The sequence below is a fragment of the Syngnathus scovelli genome, chromosome 1 (assembly GCF_024217435.2).
Source record: "Syngnathus scovelli strain Florida chromosome 1, RoL_Ssco_1.2, whole genome shotgun sequence".
NCBI lineage: Eukaryota > Metazoa > Chordata > Actinopteri > Syngnathiformes > Syngnathidae > Syngnathus > Syngnathus scovelli.
The window spans coordinates 13,062,851-13,081,576 of record NC_090847.1 but is presented as its reverse complement, the minus strand read 5'-3'; the positions used below and the strand labels follow the sequence as shown (position 1 = coordinate 13,081,576).

Genomic DNA, 18,726 nt, shown 5'->3' with positions numbered 1-18,726 from the left:
CTGCACAACAAACACCATGGACAACTGGAATCTTGTCAAAACTTCTCTCGCACAAGTGACTTTAACAGTGGAATGAATTTTAATGTCTGTTTTTGGTGCATGTTGATGATGTTATATTGTTTTTAGTTCATGTACAGCTTTGGAGCAGTCGCGCTACTTGAGTCAGTGAAACAAAGGAACTCCCACTCACATATGTCTGATAATTTCTTTATTTGAAATAAAAGAAAGAAAGAAAATTACTTGGCCATTGGAAAACACAGAATGAGATTATTTATCAGATCAAATGAAAAAGCAGTTTGACAAAAGATTGAGTATACAAATGACTTTGATGAGCATTGTTCTTCACAGTTGTCTAATTCAATAAAACTCTGACTGTATTGATACCAAATAAAGACATAAAAAACATACAAATATAATTAGCCTTGTCATGATCAAAGCCATCGCTAATCATCTAATGCAAAAACAAAATTCATTTCATTTGTTTGAATTCAGTTTTCATGTCTATTACCGAATGCTGAAAAGGGAAAAGTAAGACTAGGCAACAGCAGTGCAGAGAATCGTGTGATATTTCACATGGCCTATGTCCTGCGATGCGTGTTTCAAGTTCCCTGAGTTGTTTCATGTTTAGTGTACAAGCGTGGGCGGCTGTGCTGCTGGCACCTCCGGAATGGCACAAGACTAGCAATCTCCGAGGAAAGAGTCGCTCTTAGTTCCAAATCCTGTGCCTGGTCCCTCATTTTCTTTCAGCAGATCTGCTTGTATGCTTTTTGATTTTATTTGACAATTATTTCAAGCAGTCTATTTTCTTAAGGCATTTATTCCAGAATACATGTTTTATTTTATTTTTTTGTCCAATCACATTTCAGCTTCTACAGTATGTGCCGCCATATTTAACATCTTAATCTGCCCGGGGCCTTTGGAATCAGTCTTGACCAACGACTATGTACCTTTTTGATATGAGCATTTTTCTATCATCTGATTGGCTGGTCAAACCAAGACAAGTTCAACAAGGAGAACACATCTAGAGCGATGTGCAAACATAAATACATTTAATAATCACTATCTCCGGTATGATGATTTCAATTTTGTCATGTTATTAGATAAATATTTATTTTTCATTCAATCAAGTTTATCTTCATGTGTGCTGTTACATTAGGTTTTTGTTGACGGTTTCTATAATTGCTGAGTGTCCAGATACCGGCATCGTATTGCAAACTATTGGTAAACCGCCTAATCATCTTGTTCATGTATTTCTTGCAAAAGTCAGGAGCATATGCTCAAGGCATTGGGTCCTCATTGGTGAGGTAAAGAAAAGCAGCAGAACTGATGTCGTCAGTTGTTCATGTAGAAAACACCTCGAGTGACACCTGCATCGATTGCTGCCACATAAGCAAAACCAAACGCCTGCCACTCCTAGTTACTGTTTTGTGTAGTCTATTAACGGTTGCCGCTTTCCGCCTATCAGTCTTCACTGTTATTGTCAAGGCCTCATGTGTTAGTAAGCAGCAGCCAAATCAACAATAATGATTAGCCGTATGTTGCCTACACTGATATCTGCTTTGAAAACAGATTTTCGCTCTCTCGCCTGTTTCCTGCCATTGTGTACCGCCACCTACTTTCAGCTCAAGCAGCAAGTAGAGATCAAGATCCCAGGCTTTTTGTTGTGAGTAGGAAAGAGCAGGACTGAGGAATGAGAGAAGAAGGAAAGGTTGAGGGAATGGTGGATTCAGCCAAATAGTAAATGAAGGGAGAAAGCAAGTATGCAGAAAGAGAGGGGATGGAGAAGAGCTGGACTGGTAGCAAAAGATGAGAACGGGGATGAAAAAGACGGATCGCCGTAGCCTGTTGGGCAATCGGATTCAAAGCAGCGGATGGCAGAATCTTCGTTGCCGTAGTTGTCCCAGTACTCTTCTGGGTCGAGCTTAGGGAGAGCCACTTCATCATCTGATAGTTCATACTTGGGAGGAAACGACTCGAGTTGGGTTTTGGGGAAATAATGTGACTTTCCTACTGGGGACGCCTTTACTGTCTCTGTGGTCTTACGGCTGTGAAACTTGGAGGAGGACACAGGCTTGTGCTTGGAGAACCACCAGCGGGTTTTGGTGCTAAAGGTGGTCGTGGTGCTTCCGGCCACGGTGCCTGGGTCAGGCATTGGGCAGAGGGCAAAGTCCAGCTCCCGGAGGAATCGGAGATCTTGCCCGCGACGATGCGATGGCGACGAGCATATCAGTTCAGAAGAGGAAATTCGGACCATGCGGAACCACTCCCACAAGGTACGGGCCTCACAACCACAGGACCAAGGGTTGCCATTGAGACGGAGAAAGTTAATGCCCAGGGTGTCTTTCATAGCTTGGCCTGGGAGCTCAGCAAGGGAGTTGTTGAACAGGTAAAGAATAGAGAGGCGGCCCAGGTCGCGAAAAGCGCGACGGTTGACCTGCCTGATTTGATTGTCATGAAGAAGGAGGCGGTCCAGATTGACCAAGCCTCGGAACACGTTCTCAGAAAGGGCACGGATGCGGTTGCCATGGAGGAATAGGTGGGTGAGGTTGACCAGATCTGAGAACAGCTCGTCCTGCAGAAAGTGGAGTTGATTCTCCTGGAACAATGTTAAAACATCAAATGAGGAAAATAAGTCATTGAGATTTAGATCATTGATTCAGAGTAGACTGAAAGATTTTGCTTGGGTTGGGTTGCCTTAGCCTCACACCTTCATTGCGTGTTTAAAATGTATAGCTAGGATATGTATGATTGTAATCTTCACCTGCAAGTAGAGAAACTGCAGACTGTACAATTTGTGAAAGAGGTCATGGGGTAGCATGGCAAGCTTGCATCGGTGCATGTGCAGACTCTGCAGCTTCTCCAAGCCTCTGAAAGCTCCGCCTTCTAGGCGCCTCAGTGTGGGGTTGTCGCCCAGGTCCAGTTCCTCCAGCACCCTGAGGTTACTAAAGGCCCCGGACTCAATCCATGTGATGTTATTGCCATAGAGCCATAGCACCTTGTGTTGGATGAAGAAGAGAGAAAATTGGGAATTTATCCTTCAAAGAGCGCAATGAAACTACACACCGGGCACACACTTTTACCTGTGTTTCAAAGCCAAAAGAATCTGCACGGAGCTCTGTGATGTGATTGTTTTGCAGGAACACCCGTTGTGAGTCGTAAGGCACGCCGACCGGAACGGCGGTGAGGTTCTGAGACTGGCAGCTGACTGTCATGGGCGTTGGGTAACACACACAAAGCCTGGGGCATGCAGCCACACTGCTGGGCTTCACCACCACCAGCCACAGGATCAGCCATAGAGTCAGTCCACCTATGACAGAATTTGAAAAAAAACATGAGACATTGAGCGTGATTTCAACTTTTGGCCTCATTCTACTGTTTTCTGTCCAGCCTTTTGTAGCCACCGATTCTTTTTTTGTGCATTCATTTGTGATTTGTTCTCTGAGCCTTATGCATAATTGATATGGCAGAAATCATTCAACCGTTCATATCAACTGGATCACTTAACATACTAGGGTGACCTGGCTACAGTGTCAGAGTTACATAACTGTGAGATGTGTAGACTAAACAGTCAATTCTTTTTTTAAAGAATATAAACGTATATGTATGAATTCATAAAAATGTTAATGGATCCGGATGTCCTAGAAAAGTGGGACTTACAATCCGGATGTCCTAGAAAAAAGAACCTTTCCGTTGAGGAGTTTGCCATGCAGAGGGCACACGTAAAAGAAGTAACTGAATCCAGATCAATTTCACTCCGGCTTCAGTTACTTCCCTGTGTCTTGGCACAGCTCGGATGACGGCACACACAAAAAAAGACTACAGTGGTAAAAAAAGAGTCATTAAATAATGATGAACAACCCTTTCATCTGTTGTACGCAAGATTTTCCAGTGGCTCACCCTTTGACCTCTCAACAAGTTGAACCGTTATCTATGCTAGACCTTCAGGAGAACACGAGACTGGGATTTCAAGAGGAATAAGACACCGATCTGAAATCTTGGTTAGTTTTATTTACTGCATGGCAAATTAAGCTCAGTATCATGATTGCATTAACAACCAGTATGTAAGGAGGTATGGATGAATTTGACTATTTTGCAGAGAACTCGCTGACAATAACTTGCATAACATAATGAGATCCGATACAAAAACTTTCTGCGACCTCAGGTACTACATCAACAACATGCACTAGTTCTCATACGTTTTGGGTTGCTAATATAAATGTCCTTATTTCTTCAGTACATTGTTTTAATTAGCTCTTGTAATAAAGCTCATTGAATTCTGCCAATGCACCACCTGTCAACGCACCACGTGACCATGATAGGAACGGAAGAACAAATGTGCATGACGACACGATATAAATACTACGGAAAATCTTATACATTTCCCTGAGATGTTAATATAGTGCATAATTTTGTGAGAAAGACACACTCAGATGAACAAAATGCATCCTGAAATGCACCACGAAGCATCTCCTCTCTAGCCTGGGTTCTGCTTTTTTATATTTTTTTATATTTACCTATTATATTTTTCTATATTGCGTGCATTTGTACCATTGCTGAATTCCCCCTTGTTAGACTGATAGATATATGATTATAATTATATAAAAAAGAATACATATAATTAAAAAAACATTATGAAATGTGATTGATTTAGTCAGAATTATGCTACAATGCATTTTCACACTATGTATGAGTTCCCAGAGAATCAACTTTCAGTTTTAGTAATTCGTTACTTATCATGGAAAGTTTCCAATCTTTAAAATTATTACCAAGTACAAAAAAAAATCATTGGAAATCAAAGCAGTTCTGATTTTTTATCTGACATAATTTCAGTTAAAAAAGGGTTACAAAAATGTTGAGTGCAAGGCAACTCACCCTTGAAGTTGTGGGCTGTTCTGGAGCTTCTCACGGTCCAGCGAGTCTCCATGGCGAGTAAAACCGAAAGCGAGTTAGCCTGCACGGCGAGGAACTGCCTGCTTGCTGCTATCTCTGCTGACGTTCAGCTCCGGGGACTGAGTCGCTGTGCCTTCACAGAGAAGTGGGACTTGGGAGTCCCCGCTGCTTCTTTATACTTGGCGGCGGTTCCGTCGCCCACTAGGTAGCGTGGGCGGGGTGATGGATGCGATCATACGTCGGCCTCCTAGGTGGGTGGGAGGAAGGGATGGCGCTCGCCGAAGGAAGAACCAAGAAAGGGAGCAGCAGCCGCCGACAATGTTTGGCTTCTTCTTATGTTACAAAACAATACAGCATCACTGAGGAGGTAAAAGTGGTGGGAAGTGAGTTTTCTAAATCCTTTTTTTTTTTTTTACTTTTACTCCTTACCACGGAGATTCACAACATGATTTGTATTCAGTACACCCGAAGTAAGGAGGTTAATTTAACATCAATGTAGGGAAATAGGACTGTAAGCAAACAAACAAATGCATAAATAAATAAATATATTAGCAAGCAAATGAATGAATGCATGAATAAATAAATAAATAAATAAATAAATAAATAAATAAATAAATAAATAAATAAACGAACGAACGAACGAACGAACGAACAAACAAACAAATAAATAAATAAATCCAACAGATGAGAAACCCAATTTCAATGAAATGGTGGAATGCATTTAAATTGCAGGTTGCAAATTGACTAATGAATGCAAGGAGACGCTGCGAGTCATTGCGACATACATGCCTTACTGTTTAGAAAGGTGCCCTCAACCTTCTCTGGCTGCATTTTACACACATATACTGTATGCTTTAAGTCAAAAGAACAATTATATATTTTAGTAAGTAAAAGCATCTGTGTACAGAACCGTGGAGCTGCCAATGTAGTGTAAATATTTTTGACTGGCAAACTCTTATTTGCAAATATGTTCAAAAATATTTGCAAGTATGCTCAAACAATGTAAAATGACAAAGGCCCAGATTCAAGCATAAGCATCAATAAAACACGGGTGTGTGCATATGTGTGTGATGTCACGGAACAACTCTCTATTTTAAATACAGTTTATGTGAATTTAAGTTTGGTTTGGGGATGAGAAAGCAGAAGGAGCAGCAAATGAAGATCAAGTGGAGGCCCTATGAACATCATTTGTTTTAAAAAAAACTAGTGTTTATGGGTGTTAATGTAAAAAAAAAAATAGCAGTTGACTAATTCGATAGTGTTTCACCTATAACATTTGCATTTTTCTAGAAAAGATAGAAAAACAGGGCAGTCTGGACGTGGGTTTCCATAACAAGGCTGGGGCATTTACTCATAAATCGATTCTTCATCCACCACATGGGTCAAGGTGAGCGTTCATCATGTAACATGTGACATGTAATTGCCATGACACACTCCATCTGTTCCCAAGCAATTACATTTAGTAAATTAAAATTTCATGTTGAAAGATGCTCACAATGGGGATGTCGCTTGGCTTTGGTGATTGGAGGATGTATACTGTACATCTCACCATATAGACTTTAGCAAGTAGTTACCCAAGTAGGGATTGTGGAACAGCTTTGAAAGTGTAAATGTGAAATGACTTTATACAATATTCTTGGCCCCGGGGTAAAGCGAGCAGATTCCATGGAGGAGGCGGAAGTGTGTGAGTTCACCGTATCTGCATGTTATGTCGATGCAACGTGCATCTACACACTCCACACCAGCCGCTCCTCCCATAATGATGCATTCTCTCACTCGCCTGCTTGTGTCAATGTGATTCACAGGCACACTGGCATTTGAACTGGTGTAAACACAGCATGTTCTTAAGATCTGTCTTGATTCTATTAATGTGTCACTGACTCTGTCTATGGCTATATCTAACACGTGCAAACTCATCTCACAGCTGAAGACCTTCTGCAGTATGTGGTCAGTGTGTGTACTTCTGCCCACAGTGTATATCAGGCCAGTGAGGAGAAGTTGCACTTGAGTTTTCTTTGGAAACGTGTGTATGGGACTTGTTTTTGTCTTTTTTTTTTTTTTTTTTTTTTTTTAAAAAAACAATGTCAATTATAATTTCTTTAGCAGCAAAGTGAAGTCGTGCAGAAATACATGAAACTGATCAAATATGGGTTTGGTTGCAAACTCCATTCAGACTGAAATTTACTGTTTGCGTCATATAACACTTCTACGGACTATTCCTAAAAAAAGCATGGCCTGATTTAATAGGCTGCAAGATTTGTTGAGCTTAACTTCAAATCGGCTGATGACCTCTCTAATAGAACGAATGTGGACCGGTACCGGGCCACGTTGGAATGGGCCGCGGTGAGCCGCACGAATGAAAGAAAAAAAAACTTCCGGTTTATTTATTTATTAAGTGAGGGTTAAAATAAATAGTTTGAAAAGTAACCGGATCCTTCGTTACTTTTTACTATAACTTGACATTTGATAGATGTCAATTTGTTGTGGTTGTACCATTGCACTTCGGCCTGGCTGAATATTTTTGAATGTCATACTTGGTATCAAAATTTTAAGAACGACCATCATAGAGTACTACGTGTGGTATGGACCTGCCAACATGTTAAGTGTTCCATTCATATTTGTAGGTTTGTGTTTCCAGCAGCAACCATATGGAGACCAACAAGGTGTTAGGTTGTCATTTCTATTGTCATTTCCGCCTACCTTTGTTTCTATTTCTGCCATCTGTGTTGTGCAAATTTCCATCTGTAATCGGCTATTCCAGGAGATGTGCACACACTTACATTCCAAGTGACGGAATCGACATGTTGCACAGCGGGGGCACAGTGAGAGACTTGATGAGTGGAGTTGTCTGTGTTGTTTTTGGAAGCAGACATAATTCCGTACCCTCTCAGTGATACTGTGAAAGTGAGTGCGAAGGGTTGCCTAGCTATCTCAATATGTGCAACGCAATAACAAGCTACGAGCTCTGGGTGCAGCACGCGACGCTGAACTGTAGAGGCGATGTTGAAAATGGTTGGCTCTCTATTTTTATTTTTTTTTGCAAATGAGGTTTGAAGGGATGGAATTAGAAGTGTCAGTGCTAGAGAGCCCCAAATCAGAGAACTTGGTGAATTAAAGGGAATCTGACAACCACACAAATGCTACGCTGGACAGTCGTGGCTGCTACAGTGCCCTCTAAGGTAGAATAGATTTTTTTGTTGTTGAAAAATTAAGGCTAAATATTTGTTTTAATAATTATCTAAAAGCAAGTGTTCGTGTGTATATATGTACTGATATGAATGAGACCCAGGACGACAACTGTTGCTCAAGTCTGTCTGTATTCAACTGCCGCCCGTGCGTCATGACGTCACACAACCCAGCATAACCTTTCTAACAGCAAGATAAAAAAAAAAAAACCGGATCTTATTTGTAACATGTTTCAATGAAGCTCCAAATTGAAATAATCTTCAGTTTTGGGTCCATATTTTTATATATGGGACTCCACAGGAGTTTTGCCTCACCAGTTGTGAACTTGACCACATGTCACCCTGATGTTCATTCTTCATCGTGTCAAAGCTCTTGAAGTAGACAAAGCTAAAACTCCATGGGGTGTCATTTGTATGTCTACCATGAGGTCTGTAGACGTGATTGACTACCGTGAGCAGTAGGGGGCAGAGTTGAGTCATAAATGTCTGTTGAGCGCGACTGGGCTTATGCTTAAAAATTGGTGTTGACATTTTTGGCAGCTCCATAAAATGTCAAGAATTCGGTGGACGCCCTCTATATTTCTTTCAGTTACAGTGTCTGGACAATGGTTAAAATAAGGTGAGACGACATGGCCAGTACGTGATATACGTACTATGTATTCTTTTTTTTTTTTTTTTTAATGTGATATATGCATTCATAAAAAAAAAAAAAAAGGTTAGTACACGCAGCAACTATGGTGCTTCTGACAGCACACAAAACATTATATAGTAATCCAAAACACAATTATAACTATGTGAATAATTTCAAAATCAAACGAGCACCAACAGTACAGTGTTGATGTTGCAGTCACAGAGTCAGAGAAGTTGCCTCGAGTCTGTAAGCTGTCTATTGGCTCGCTGTGATGCAAGACTTCGACAGTGCAAAAAGACAGACAGAGGGTGGACGAAGGCCAGCAGTATAACCAGCGTCAGAGCGATGTTTACCTGCAGAAACACAGAAATAAAAGTGTCAGAAGGAATTGGCCGGTTTATTGAAGATTTTGCATTTTCAAGTGATTCTATACTCACATATAAAGGATCTCCGTGCAGAACTGACTTCACCAGAGCAAAGCAAGCATACTGCAGTAAAGAGAAGATTGCCGAAATAGCCATGATGAGCCCATACAGCTTCCCAAAGTGGCATGATGGGAATCTGAACGCACCCAAAAAAATCACAACACAAAACAAAAGTTAACATTTCAATGAGTAATGGAAAGACTACTAAGGAGGGACATCTACAATGAACATACTAGAAGTGCAAGTGTGAAAAGCCGTATTTTTCTATGGTTTTGAAATGGATCACGTTGTGCCAAACAGTGGATAATGGTGTGCGCTCTGACAAAAACAAGGCCTCACTACTTCCAGGATCAGCTGGTCAGGAGCATAGAGATGAAGCAGCTCAGCGAGGTAGGAGTGTTAATAGAGTGCATTTTTGCTTTTGTGAACGTTTTTGTGAACGCGTTCATTCTGGGGCCAATGAACGGTGTTGAAAGACAGTTTATTTTCGTTTTTACCAGGTTTTCTCATCTTAGACTTCAAAATAAAACCCCGCTAAACACAATGTAAACAAAAAGGATCCGTGGCAACCCTGGCCAAAAACAGTTGCATGGTGCATGTCATCAAAATGTGACGTGTGCTTGGATGAGCAAAGAAAGTGCGATGACACTTCAGTCAACCTAAATTCATACGTTATGTGACGAGCGACCCCACTCGCCCCGTCTGGTCAAACAGCAGCGATAAGTTATCATTTTAGATTGGGGGAAGAAAAGAACTATCAACTTTTCATTTTTGGAACCATGAACTTTGTCAATAAAATTTCAAATATGAAATTTTAACAAATTTGAAAAATTCATTTTAAAATTTGTGAACTGAACTTTGAACTTGTTTGTGTAGAAAATGAGCTTTTGCAACACTGTGACTGAGTAAGCTCAAGCCTGCATTGGGGAAGTATAGCCTATGATAAAAAAAGAGAAACAGATCACTTTATATCTGTTCAAGTCTGCTCAACATATAAACAGCAATGAAAACAATACAAACGATTCTCTTGCTGAGTGCAAGTATCAAGGGAGAGTGTAAAACTTGTGTGTGCAGTTTTACTCACGCCACACTGAGGAATGCTGCGTTGCCACCATATAGGAAGGAGCGATTGAGCACTTGGATGATGAAGGTAAAGTACTGAAGTGATAGGACTGGTGTGGCAGCACAAATTGAGAACACCAACGCCATCAACGATGTCAGAAAGAGAGATAGAACTGAGGAATTCAGGTCTGACTCTTGTTCACTCATACCTACACACACGCACAAAATAAGAATTAGTGTTTTGAGTACAATTTGAGGTTTTTGACATGAGCAGTCCCTCAGCAGCTCCTTCAATGTCGGGCTTTTACAAGTACGCAATTCCTGCCCACACCAATCCACCTGATTCCTGGAACCACTGATTTCTAGATGATTTCGAGAAAGGGAATTTTGTTGTCAGGAATGGATATCTTATTTTAGATGGTCTAAATTCGTATCTACTTTCTGTCACTAAATTGTCAGGGGCGCCGGTGGTGTGTCATTGACTAAAAAAAAAAAAAAATCCATTGGAATATCTAGAGACGCGCAGATAGTTTTAGCTTTTCTGAACAGTTTGTATGTGAAGTGCATTTGGACTGATGGTCAGTATCATCCTAAAAATGCAATATTTCAATACAGACAATACAATAAGATTAAGGGTATGGCTGGGTTTTTGCTTTAAGGTAAATAGGACTGACTCCTGTCAAATATGACCAACCTTTTTACTGTGTCGCTACTAATATGTCACCGAGTAAGAGGGGGGGAAAAAAACCTAAACTTTCTTGTCAGCGCGACCCCAAACAAACCAAGGTTTTGCCATCTTTTCAATCTGCAGTCATCAATTTCTGTCATGACATGACAACATTGCCACTCGCATCTGATATAATGAATGAAGTACCAGGTGGATGGACAATTGCTTTGAACGGAATAGAGGAGATGAAATTATTGTCAGGGGTCTCTTACGGCACTATGACAGTTTTTCTCCTTTGTTTAAAGCAGGTCAACACTTTTAAATACCTTGAATGACATCTCCTAGAATAGTTCATCTTGTTTTGTCATTTGTCTCAAATCAATGAATAAATCACTGCATTCCTAATATATAATCCTAAATTCAACCCATGTCACTTCTTTTTTTGGCCTGACAGTGTGTTTGTTTACTGGGTTCTACTTTGTACCCACAATGAATTTGTCACTGTGTCTCGTGTTTACCGATGCTTCCATCTGTTAATTTTTTTCCTGTTGTTGATAAAGTCAACTGTGGTTGTGGTTCATTACCTTCCGCCCGGGGTTTGTGTTTGTTTCTGTCCATGATGAGGCCGTTCCAGGGTGCACACAGGACCCCGCACAGTTGGGTGAAGGCAAATGCGTTGATAAACTGGCTGACTACCGACACAAAGAAGAAAGCTGCTAAATTAGGATGCTGATTATTGCCACCTTCACGGCGCCTGTATGTCATAGGCTATGTGTCTTTCTGGGAACTAAAACATTTGTAAATTGGTATGGTACGGCATATTTGAATTCCATTTCACTGCAATGTTTGCAAGCGACACAATGAAGAAGGTGATGCAATGAAGTGTGATCTTACCAAGTGTAGGCTCTCCATCAGTTAGCTTCTGCAGTGTTGGGTTAAGAGTCCCAATGAACAAATAATGTCTCAATTGGATCACAGACAACCAGATTACATGCCATATGAATAATCTGGACAGAACACATTCACGTAAAGTTTTCTCTGGGAGAGACAAGAAATAAAGATTTGAAAATCATTAGTTCACCATCAGACTTAAACTGGACAATTATTCAAAGCTGCAACACTAATTTAATTCAGGTCGGGCCGTTCACTAGGCAGTATTTTATAATTCATTGGTGAAACATTCATCCAATTTCAGTGGAACAAGTGACATGATCTTGATCACCAAATATGTCTGCTGGATTTATGTACTAATTGAAAAATCATTGGTAAGGATAAACAGCAAAACCCAATACCCTAAGCAGCACCATTCACAAATATTAGTTATCACTAAGAAATTTGCCTGTAGCTTGATTCCTGGAATGATGCCATTTTTGTTCTGCTCGTTGAAGCCATTGTGGTTAAAATTGTCAATTTGGTAAAGTAGCTAATGTTAACTACAACTAGCGCACTGGGTAACAAGCAACTTGACATACCTTCATATTTTACATGCTTCGCAAACAGTATGTAGTTACCGACGTACCTTAGTATCATAGGATTTACTTAAGTCGTCTTTTATTTTTATAATTCCTTCATAAGCCAAATGAAATAAGATTTTTACAACATCTTAGAAATAGATGTTTTGAAAATGACAAAAATGCCTGACAAAAATAATGCAATCATTTTAAATGGCAACTTTCTGGCGGTAAGAAAACACTAAAGAAGCACAAAAATAAATTAAGGAAAATATGTGGTAGCAAGAGTCCCATTTTTATACCAATCAGAAAGAAATAAAGGAAAACCCTCTGTTCTAATAAACTAATTACGTAATTATCCAGTATATTTTTCATTACCAAAACTAGCACCTGTATCAGATTAAATCTAACAGGAAAGAATTCAATTCAATTGAATTCTTAAAGAAAGTAAATCATCAAAAAGTGTTGCATAAGATGTTGGTTGTTCAGAAAACCTAAATCACTGTTTTGAAAAAGAGGAAATCCACAGCAAAACAAATGAGGAACAAATAGGAGGAAACTGGAGTCAACGTGTGTAACCAAAGTCTTTCCAAAAAAAAAAAAAAAAACGCCTAAAGGGAATGGGATTTACATTAAGCAAACAAAATACATCATTAAACTATAAACACGAAAAACAGGGCCACAATGGGCTAAAGAAAACCAATCGTAGACTGTTGATGACTGGATGAAAGTCATATTGCTTGAAGAATAACTGCATTGGGCAAGATGATAATGCTCCAACTTTTTTTTGCTGAAGTTAAATTTGCATCCTGCACATGCATGTCTGTGTGCTACCTGGGTGTAAACTTGCAGTTGCACTCTGACCTGGTTTTGCTGCTGCCTTGCTGGAAACCTCCTCTGACTTTGTGGTCTGCCGTGAGCTCACATTAATAGAATGCCTGGCAATATTTAGGTTGCTGCAGGATAGCCTGAGATCACAAACCAACATGAGATAGATTTTTTTTTTTGGTTACTTATTCATAGTATGTCATGCTTCACAGGTATGAATATTCTGTATTTACACTCGTAAGAATAAATAAGCATACACTTATGCATCCACAGACATGTTATTCCTGTTCATACCCATATGTGTAGTTATCAGGTATTGGGTATGGAATGAATGTTCTGGGAAACAGCAAGAAGGTTCTGAGCACGTGAAGGACGCTGCAGATGGACAGGAACAGGAAACAGGCACGGAGAGAGATGCCAGACTCGTATACCAACTGTACCGGAAAAAGACAACATTAATGGAACTATATTGTAGGTGACAGCGGTCATATATTGCATTCGACAATTAATTTTGCAAAGGGGCCACATGAAAAACGGGAACACTTGCCTGCCGAAGACCAAGCTAACAGGTTATAACCTCATCTTTGTTTCAAATTAGTTTTACAGTACACGAGAAAACGTCATTAAGTTGGCAACGCTTCAAGCAAGTCGTTGCTCTTGCTCGCTACCAAGCTTGTACTACCATCCACGGGTGTGCTCATAAAAAAGCACACCTTTTAAAATAAAGGTCTGGCACGTGTTACATTGCTTCCATGGTGGTTATGATGGACAATGGATGTGGCCCGATCCATATTTTGCTCAGGTCTGGTTAGATAAATAACATAGCTTGAAGTCCCCACTGAGACTTACCTTGATAAGTAAGAAGAGTGCTGAGGAAGAGTCAAAGGCCCCATTATAGAGAGTGATGATGGTTGAACGACGGGTGCCAAAAAGATTTCCCACCTTTAGAAGTTGAAATATATGTTGATAACCATAAAATTACAAATGAACAATTTACTATCTTAATTTTTGAACATATACATAGCAGATACATAAGCAGACATCAACACCTTGTGGTTTTATGGAAAAATTCCACATTTGCAGCATGCTGCATTTATATAGTTGTTTTTTTTTTTTCATGGGCCCCAATTTCTCCTTCAATTTTATTTTTTAGATTTTTCAATCATGAGACAACGGTAGGAGTATATTTTTCTTGGGGGGAGTGTATGTTTTCCTCCATGGGCTCATAAGCTCCAGACAGATGTTAATTATAGTTCGCTTTGGGAAAATATGGTGGGAGCAAACTTAGTTGAAAAACACCAAGGAAAAAACATGTTTGTGTAGTTAAACCGGAAACAAAATAAGTAGCTTCATTTGGAAGCAATTTGAGTTGCATGAATGTGAACAAATGTATGCATGCACTAGCACGTGTGCACGTGAAAGTTCTGACTCCGCCCCTGCCATTGACAGTATGTTTTTGCTGTGTCTAATACTGTGATGGGACAAATGTGGGGTCAAATGTAGAGGTCACATTTTGTTTACGTGTGATTCTCAACTCAGGGTAAAATGAAAATCATTTACCATTATTTCAGGTGGGTCTAATGTGACATTTTTCTAATGTCAAATATTTGCCTGTTGCTTTAATCAAACCCTCCAGGTTAAGACTTAGTTGCCGAAAAATGCTTACTACCTACCTGCATGTTAGTCATGAGCAACATGACGCCACCAACAGCTATGAAGGAGAGGGCTGGGAAAAGCAGGACAGAAAGAGCTGATGGGGGAAAAAAAGACAAATAAACCGGAATCCTCACTTTCATGCTTTCAGAATTCAAAGTAAAGACACAAAAGTGTTTTGTTTTACCAGAATTTGAGAAGGCCACCATCAAGGTACCCATAGTGTGAAAAGCTCTGGAAAAAGAACAACACAGTCTTGCTCAGTGTATGTTTTTTTGCAATCCAACACCATAATAAAGACTTTGGATTAGTATCACCAAAACACATAAACATATTAGAAATAATACACTGTAGAGTGGCAGACAATGAGAAAATAATTCGCACATTCCGTTTGTGCAAAAGTATTTGAATAATGACTATTTCAAGGCCTTTATACACCACAACAGATTCAAAATAAACACATGCATATGTCATTTAAGTGAACCTTCACCTTTAATAAAAGAGGTCACCCCACCCAAAAAGATGTTTTTGTCTAAACACTTGGACTTAATTACCTGCCTCATGACCTGGGCCTTCTGTTTTTCTTTAATTTCTTGTACCACCCCAAGAACAGTAGAGCTGGAAGAAGCTATTTGCATTCCTCGGCCAGTCTATTCCTTCCACCCTGTTTTAGTGGAACCACATAGACGTTCCTTGTGCCAGTATATTTTTGTTGTTGGTTTGGAGTCATTTGGAGCCACGGGTCTGTGTTTACGCAACAAAATAGTTCCCGCTCACTTTCAGCCAAATACGTTTTTCTCCTTTCAACTTTTCAATATATTTTTCATTCTTAGGTCAGGTGTTTTCTTTTTACTGAATGACAAAAAAAAAGAGCCTTGAAAATTGTGAAAAATTAAGCTGTTGTCGCTGATCTCAAAAGCTGTGGGCGTGTCCACTGAGCTCAGCCAAAATATGGATGTTACTTTGTCAAGACACCTACAAATGTGTCTTTGTTTGAACTGCAAACATTTATCCAAAGAAATAGCCCAAAGCCTTGTTCTGCAGGTGAGGTTTTTCAGTCAATTCAACTGTTCCCTACCATATTGAACGGCATATTAGATGTTGCATTTATAGACACTCAAACTGACTGAACTTCATCATGGCACTAAACAGGTCGTGTCAAGATGCACTCACATTCCCAAGAGCCGAGCCACCGTAGTGCCAAAGTGGTCGAAAATGAAACCACTTGCAACGGTGACAAAATTATTTATGAAGGATGCAATGGTGAAGACCAGGGATAACTGCTCGTCCTGTTCACTGCAATCTGAAAAAGTCAAAGAAAAAGCTGATGTTGCACATTTTTTCCGCCCAGATCAAATGAAATGAGAAGCGCAAACTGACCTAAGGCCTGCGAGCCATTGATTCCTGTGCTGTTGACGCACAGATAGTCGAAGTAACCATCCTGCTTGAGGACGAAAACAAGCGAGGCCCACCCAAATATGATGCCAGCAAAACAAAGACACTCCACCAGGCCCGTGATGAAGGTGAGCCCTCGTCGCACCCTCAAGCGACTCCAACAGTTCGGCATGGTCCCAGCTTCTGCCACTCACACACACGCTTTTGTTCACACCTGCCCAAAATAACAAAATAGCAGTGGTGGCAATTAAGTGATGAAGGACAAATTTGCTAATGCGCCCAATGTGGATTTTTCAGTTATCAGCACTTCATTGACCTCATCATTTTTTTTCACCCACTACACTGAGGTGTTCCAAAGAGTGGTGCAGAGCATCATGGGCTCCCCCTCCCCTACTTGAAGGACACCAAAATGTCAGAACTGACTGGCAGTCACATTAACAGCACCCACCCAGTCCAACTCCACTTTGACCCGTTGCCCTCTGGCAGGAGCTCTCAGTCCATCAGGACCAGATGGAACCGATTTTTCCTCCATCACTGCACTGAGCTAACAATAAACACCAACATTCATTGCTGCTTCTCTGAACATTCAAAAATTCGGGGCTCTGCTGCACATATAACATGTACCTTAAGACCATATTTCACAAGACATGTTGCACTGTACAGAGTAGAGCCTTGCTTTTGTGTTTTATGACTGCTCATGGGAGTAAATTTAATTCAAAGTGCTGAAGAAGACACCATAGCAAAACACACATGAGAAAGTTTTCTATATAACATCAAGAGTCTTCTACAAAGGGTTCATTTATCCACTTGACTTTTCAAGTCATTGTTTTGATAAAAATACATAGAAAAAATAAGAAATACTGACCTGTAATGCTCTCTCTTGTGCCTCACAACACATCTCTGACTCATTCTTTCCTTTTTAAATAGGCCAGCTCCTCCTTCCTCTTGCCTTCAGGTTTCCTCATTCCTCCTTTCTCAATCCCTCCTTCTGGCGCCATAAAAGACCCTCGGCACCTTGGTAGTTGTAAAAAAAAAAAAAAAGCAACAGAAAAGTGTCCACAGTCCTCCTGCAGCGATGATGAAAGTGCTGCAATTGACGCTTGTTGCGACAGTCTAAAGGTCATGTGAGTGCAGCGACCGAAAACAAAAGTTGAAGGCTGATGGGAAACAGACACAAAGGCATTCTTCTGAACATTCACTACTGCTGCATTTCAAAGCTTTCTAATTTTCCTTTTTCACAATTTAAAACATTCACTTGCCAGCTTAGGGTGGCACGGTGGCGCATCGTTCCTTTGGCATATTTAGTAGGCGGTGGAGCACTGGTTAGCACGTCCACCTCACAGTTCAGAGGGTGCGGCTTCGATTCCACCTCCGGCCCTCCCTGTGTGTAGTTTGCATGTTCTCCCCATGCTTGCGTGGGTTTTCACAGAGTGGTCCGGTTTCCTTTCCTCCCACATCCCCAAAACATGCCTGGTAGGCCTATTGAGCACTCCAAATTGCCCGTAGGTGTGAGTGCGAGTGCAGATGGTTGTTCCTCTCTGTGTGGCCTGCGATTGGCTGGCAACCAGTTCAGGGTGTCCCCCGCCCTACTGTCTGATGACTGCTGGGATAGGATCCAGCACGCCCGTGACCCCTGTGGAGACAAGCAGTACAGATAATGGATGGAGGGACTTCCCAGTTTTATATTTCTTTAAACTTTTTTTCGGAACAATTACTGAATTGCTTTATTCTCTGGTCAAAGAACTTCAACCGCAAGCTAGCCATAATATCTACGTTAACACTATGCAAATTCAACATCAAGCAGAGGTCTGACTGCCAACAATAACAACAGATTAGTAACAATAAAAGGTTTGTTCGCTACTATTACTAAAAAAACCAAAAGACTGAAAATTATGTAGTAATTGTGGCGGTATAGCATTAAAGGGTTTTAACAATTGCAATTTTCCTGATTTTTATGGGGTGCGTGGCTAAACAAGGACATGAGCATCTTTGTTCGCATGACCGGTTATTTGGCCCAAAATGTGTGAAAGATAGATTCTTTTTTTCCAGGTGGAAGAAGTGGAATTTGATTGACAGTTGGCAGATGGGTGAAGCGTGATTTTAGCACATTTAGAAGGCGCGCCAACACTCTACATGGTTTGATTTTGTTAATGATTCTAAAAGCCTCTTTTTAAATTTGTGAATTTTTTTTACATGATCAAATTTGGCAGTGCCCATCTCTGTGGTGTGTCAAATTAGGAAGACAGGTTCAGATTTTCTTCATAGGAACAAATTATGCAGGCCTAGGAATTTGTCCCACACTAGTTTGTTTGTCTGCAGGCATCTGCTATGGTTACAAAAACAATGAAAACAATGTAACGCAATGAAAACAATGTAACACTTACATTTCTGAAATGATGTTTTATCAAATGATCACAGTTCAACCACCTATCACAACACATCAAATGCAATTTAGTAAGCGTTGGCACGCACAAATCTGAAATTGAGGAACCTCAAACATGAACAATGTCGACATCAGCAAACTGTTGCAGCAACTTCT

At 40.4% G+C, this 18,726-nt stretch overlaps 2 protein-coding genes across 3 annotated transcripts; both read right to left on the bottom strand.

The window, feature by feature from the left end:
• Positions 1-191: 191 nt before the first annotated feature.
• rtn4rl2b (reticulon 4 receptor-like 2b) lies at positions 192-8,037 on the bottom strand. Its single transcript, XM_049755858.2, has 5 exons — positions 7,591-8,037; positions 4,873-5,249; positions 3,081-3,307; positions 2,762-2,995; positions 192-2,596 (listed from the first exon to the last, which is right to left on the bottom strand). Exons 2-5 carry the CDS (start codon positions 4,922-4,924, stop codon positions 1,727-1,729), a joined length of 1,383 nt encoding a protein of 460 aa, XP_049611815.1. The 5' UTR covers positions 4,925-5,249; positions 7,591-8,037; the 3' UTR covers positions 192-1,726.
• Positions 8,038-8,905: 868 nt separating this feature from the next.
• slc43a3b (solute carrier family 43 member 3b) lies at positions 8,906-17,233 on the bottom strand. Of its 2 annotated transcripts, none has more exons than XM_049755836.2 (13): positions 17,053-17,233; positions 16,173-16,401; positions 15,966-16,095; positions 14,980-15,026; positions 14,813-14,889; positions 13,989-14,081; positions 13,434-13,573; positions 13,146-13,279; positions 11,755-11,898; positions 11,445-11,552; positions 10,216-10,402; positions 9,144-9,267; positions 8,906-9,059 (listed from the first exon to the last, which is right to left on the bottom strand). In XM_049755836.2, exons 2-13 carry the CDS (start codon positions 16,357-16,359, stop codon positions 8,931-8,933), a joined length of 1,500 nt encoding a protein of 499 aa, XP_049611793.1. In that variant the 5' UTR covers positions 16,360-16,401; positions 17,053-17,233; the 3' UTR covers positions 8,906-8,930. The 2 variants fall into 2 exon arrangements, with proteins under 2 accessions (XP_049611793.1, XP_049611802.1); XM_049755845.2 differs by having other exon boundaries at positions 13,176-13,279; positions 17,053-17,225.
• Between the last annotated feature and the right edge of the window lie 1,493 nt (positions 17,234-18,726).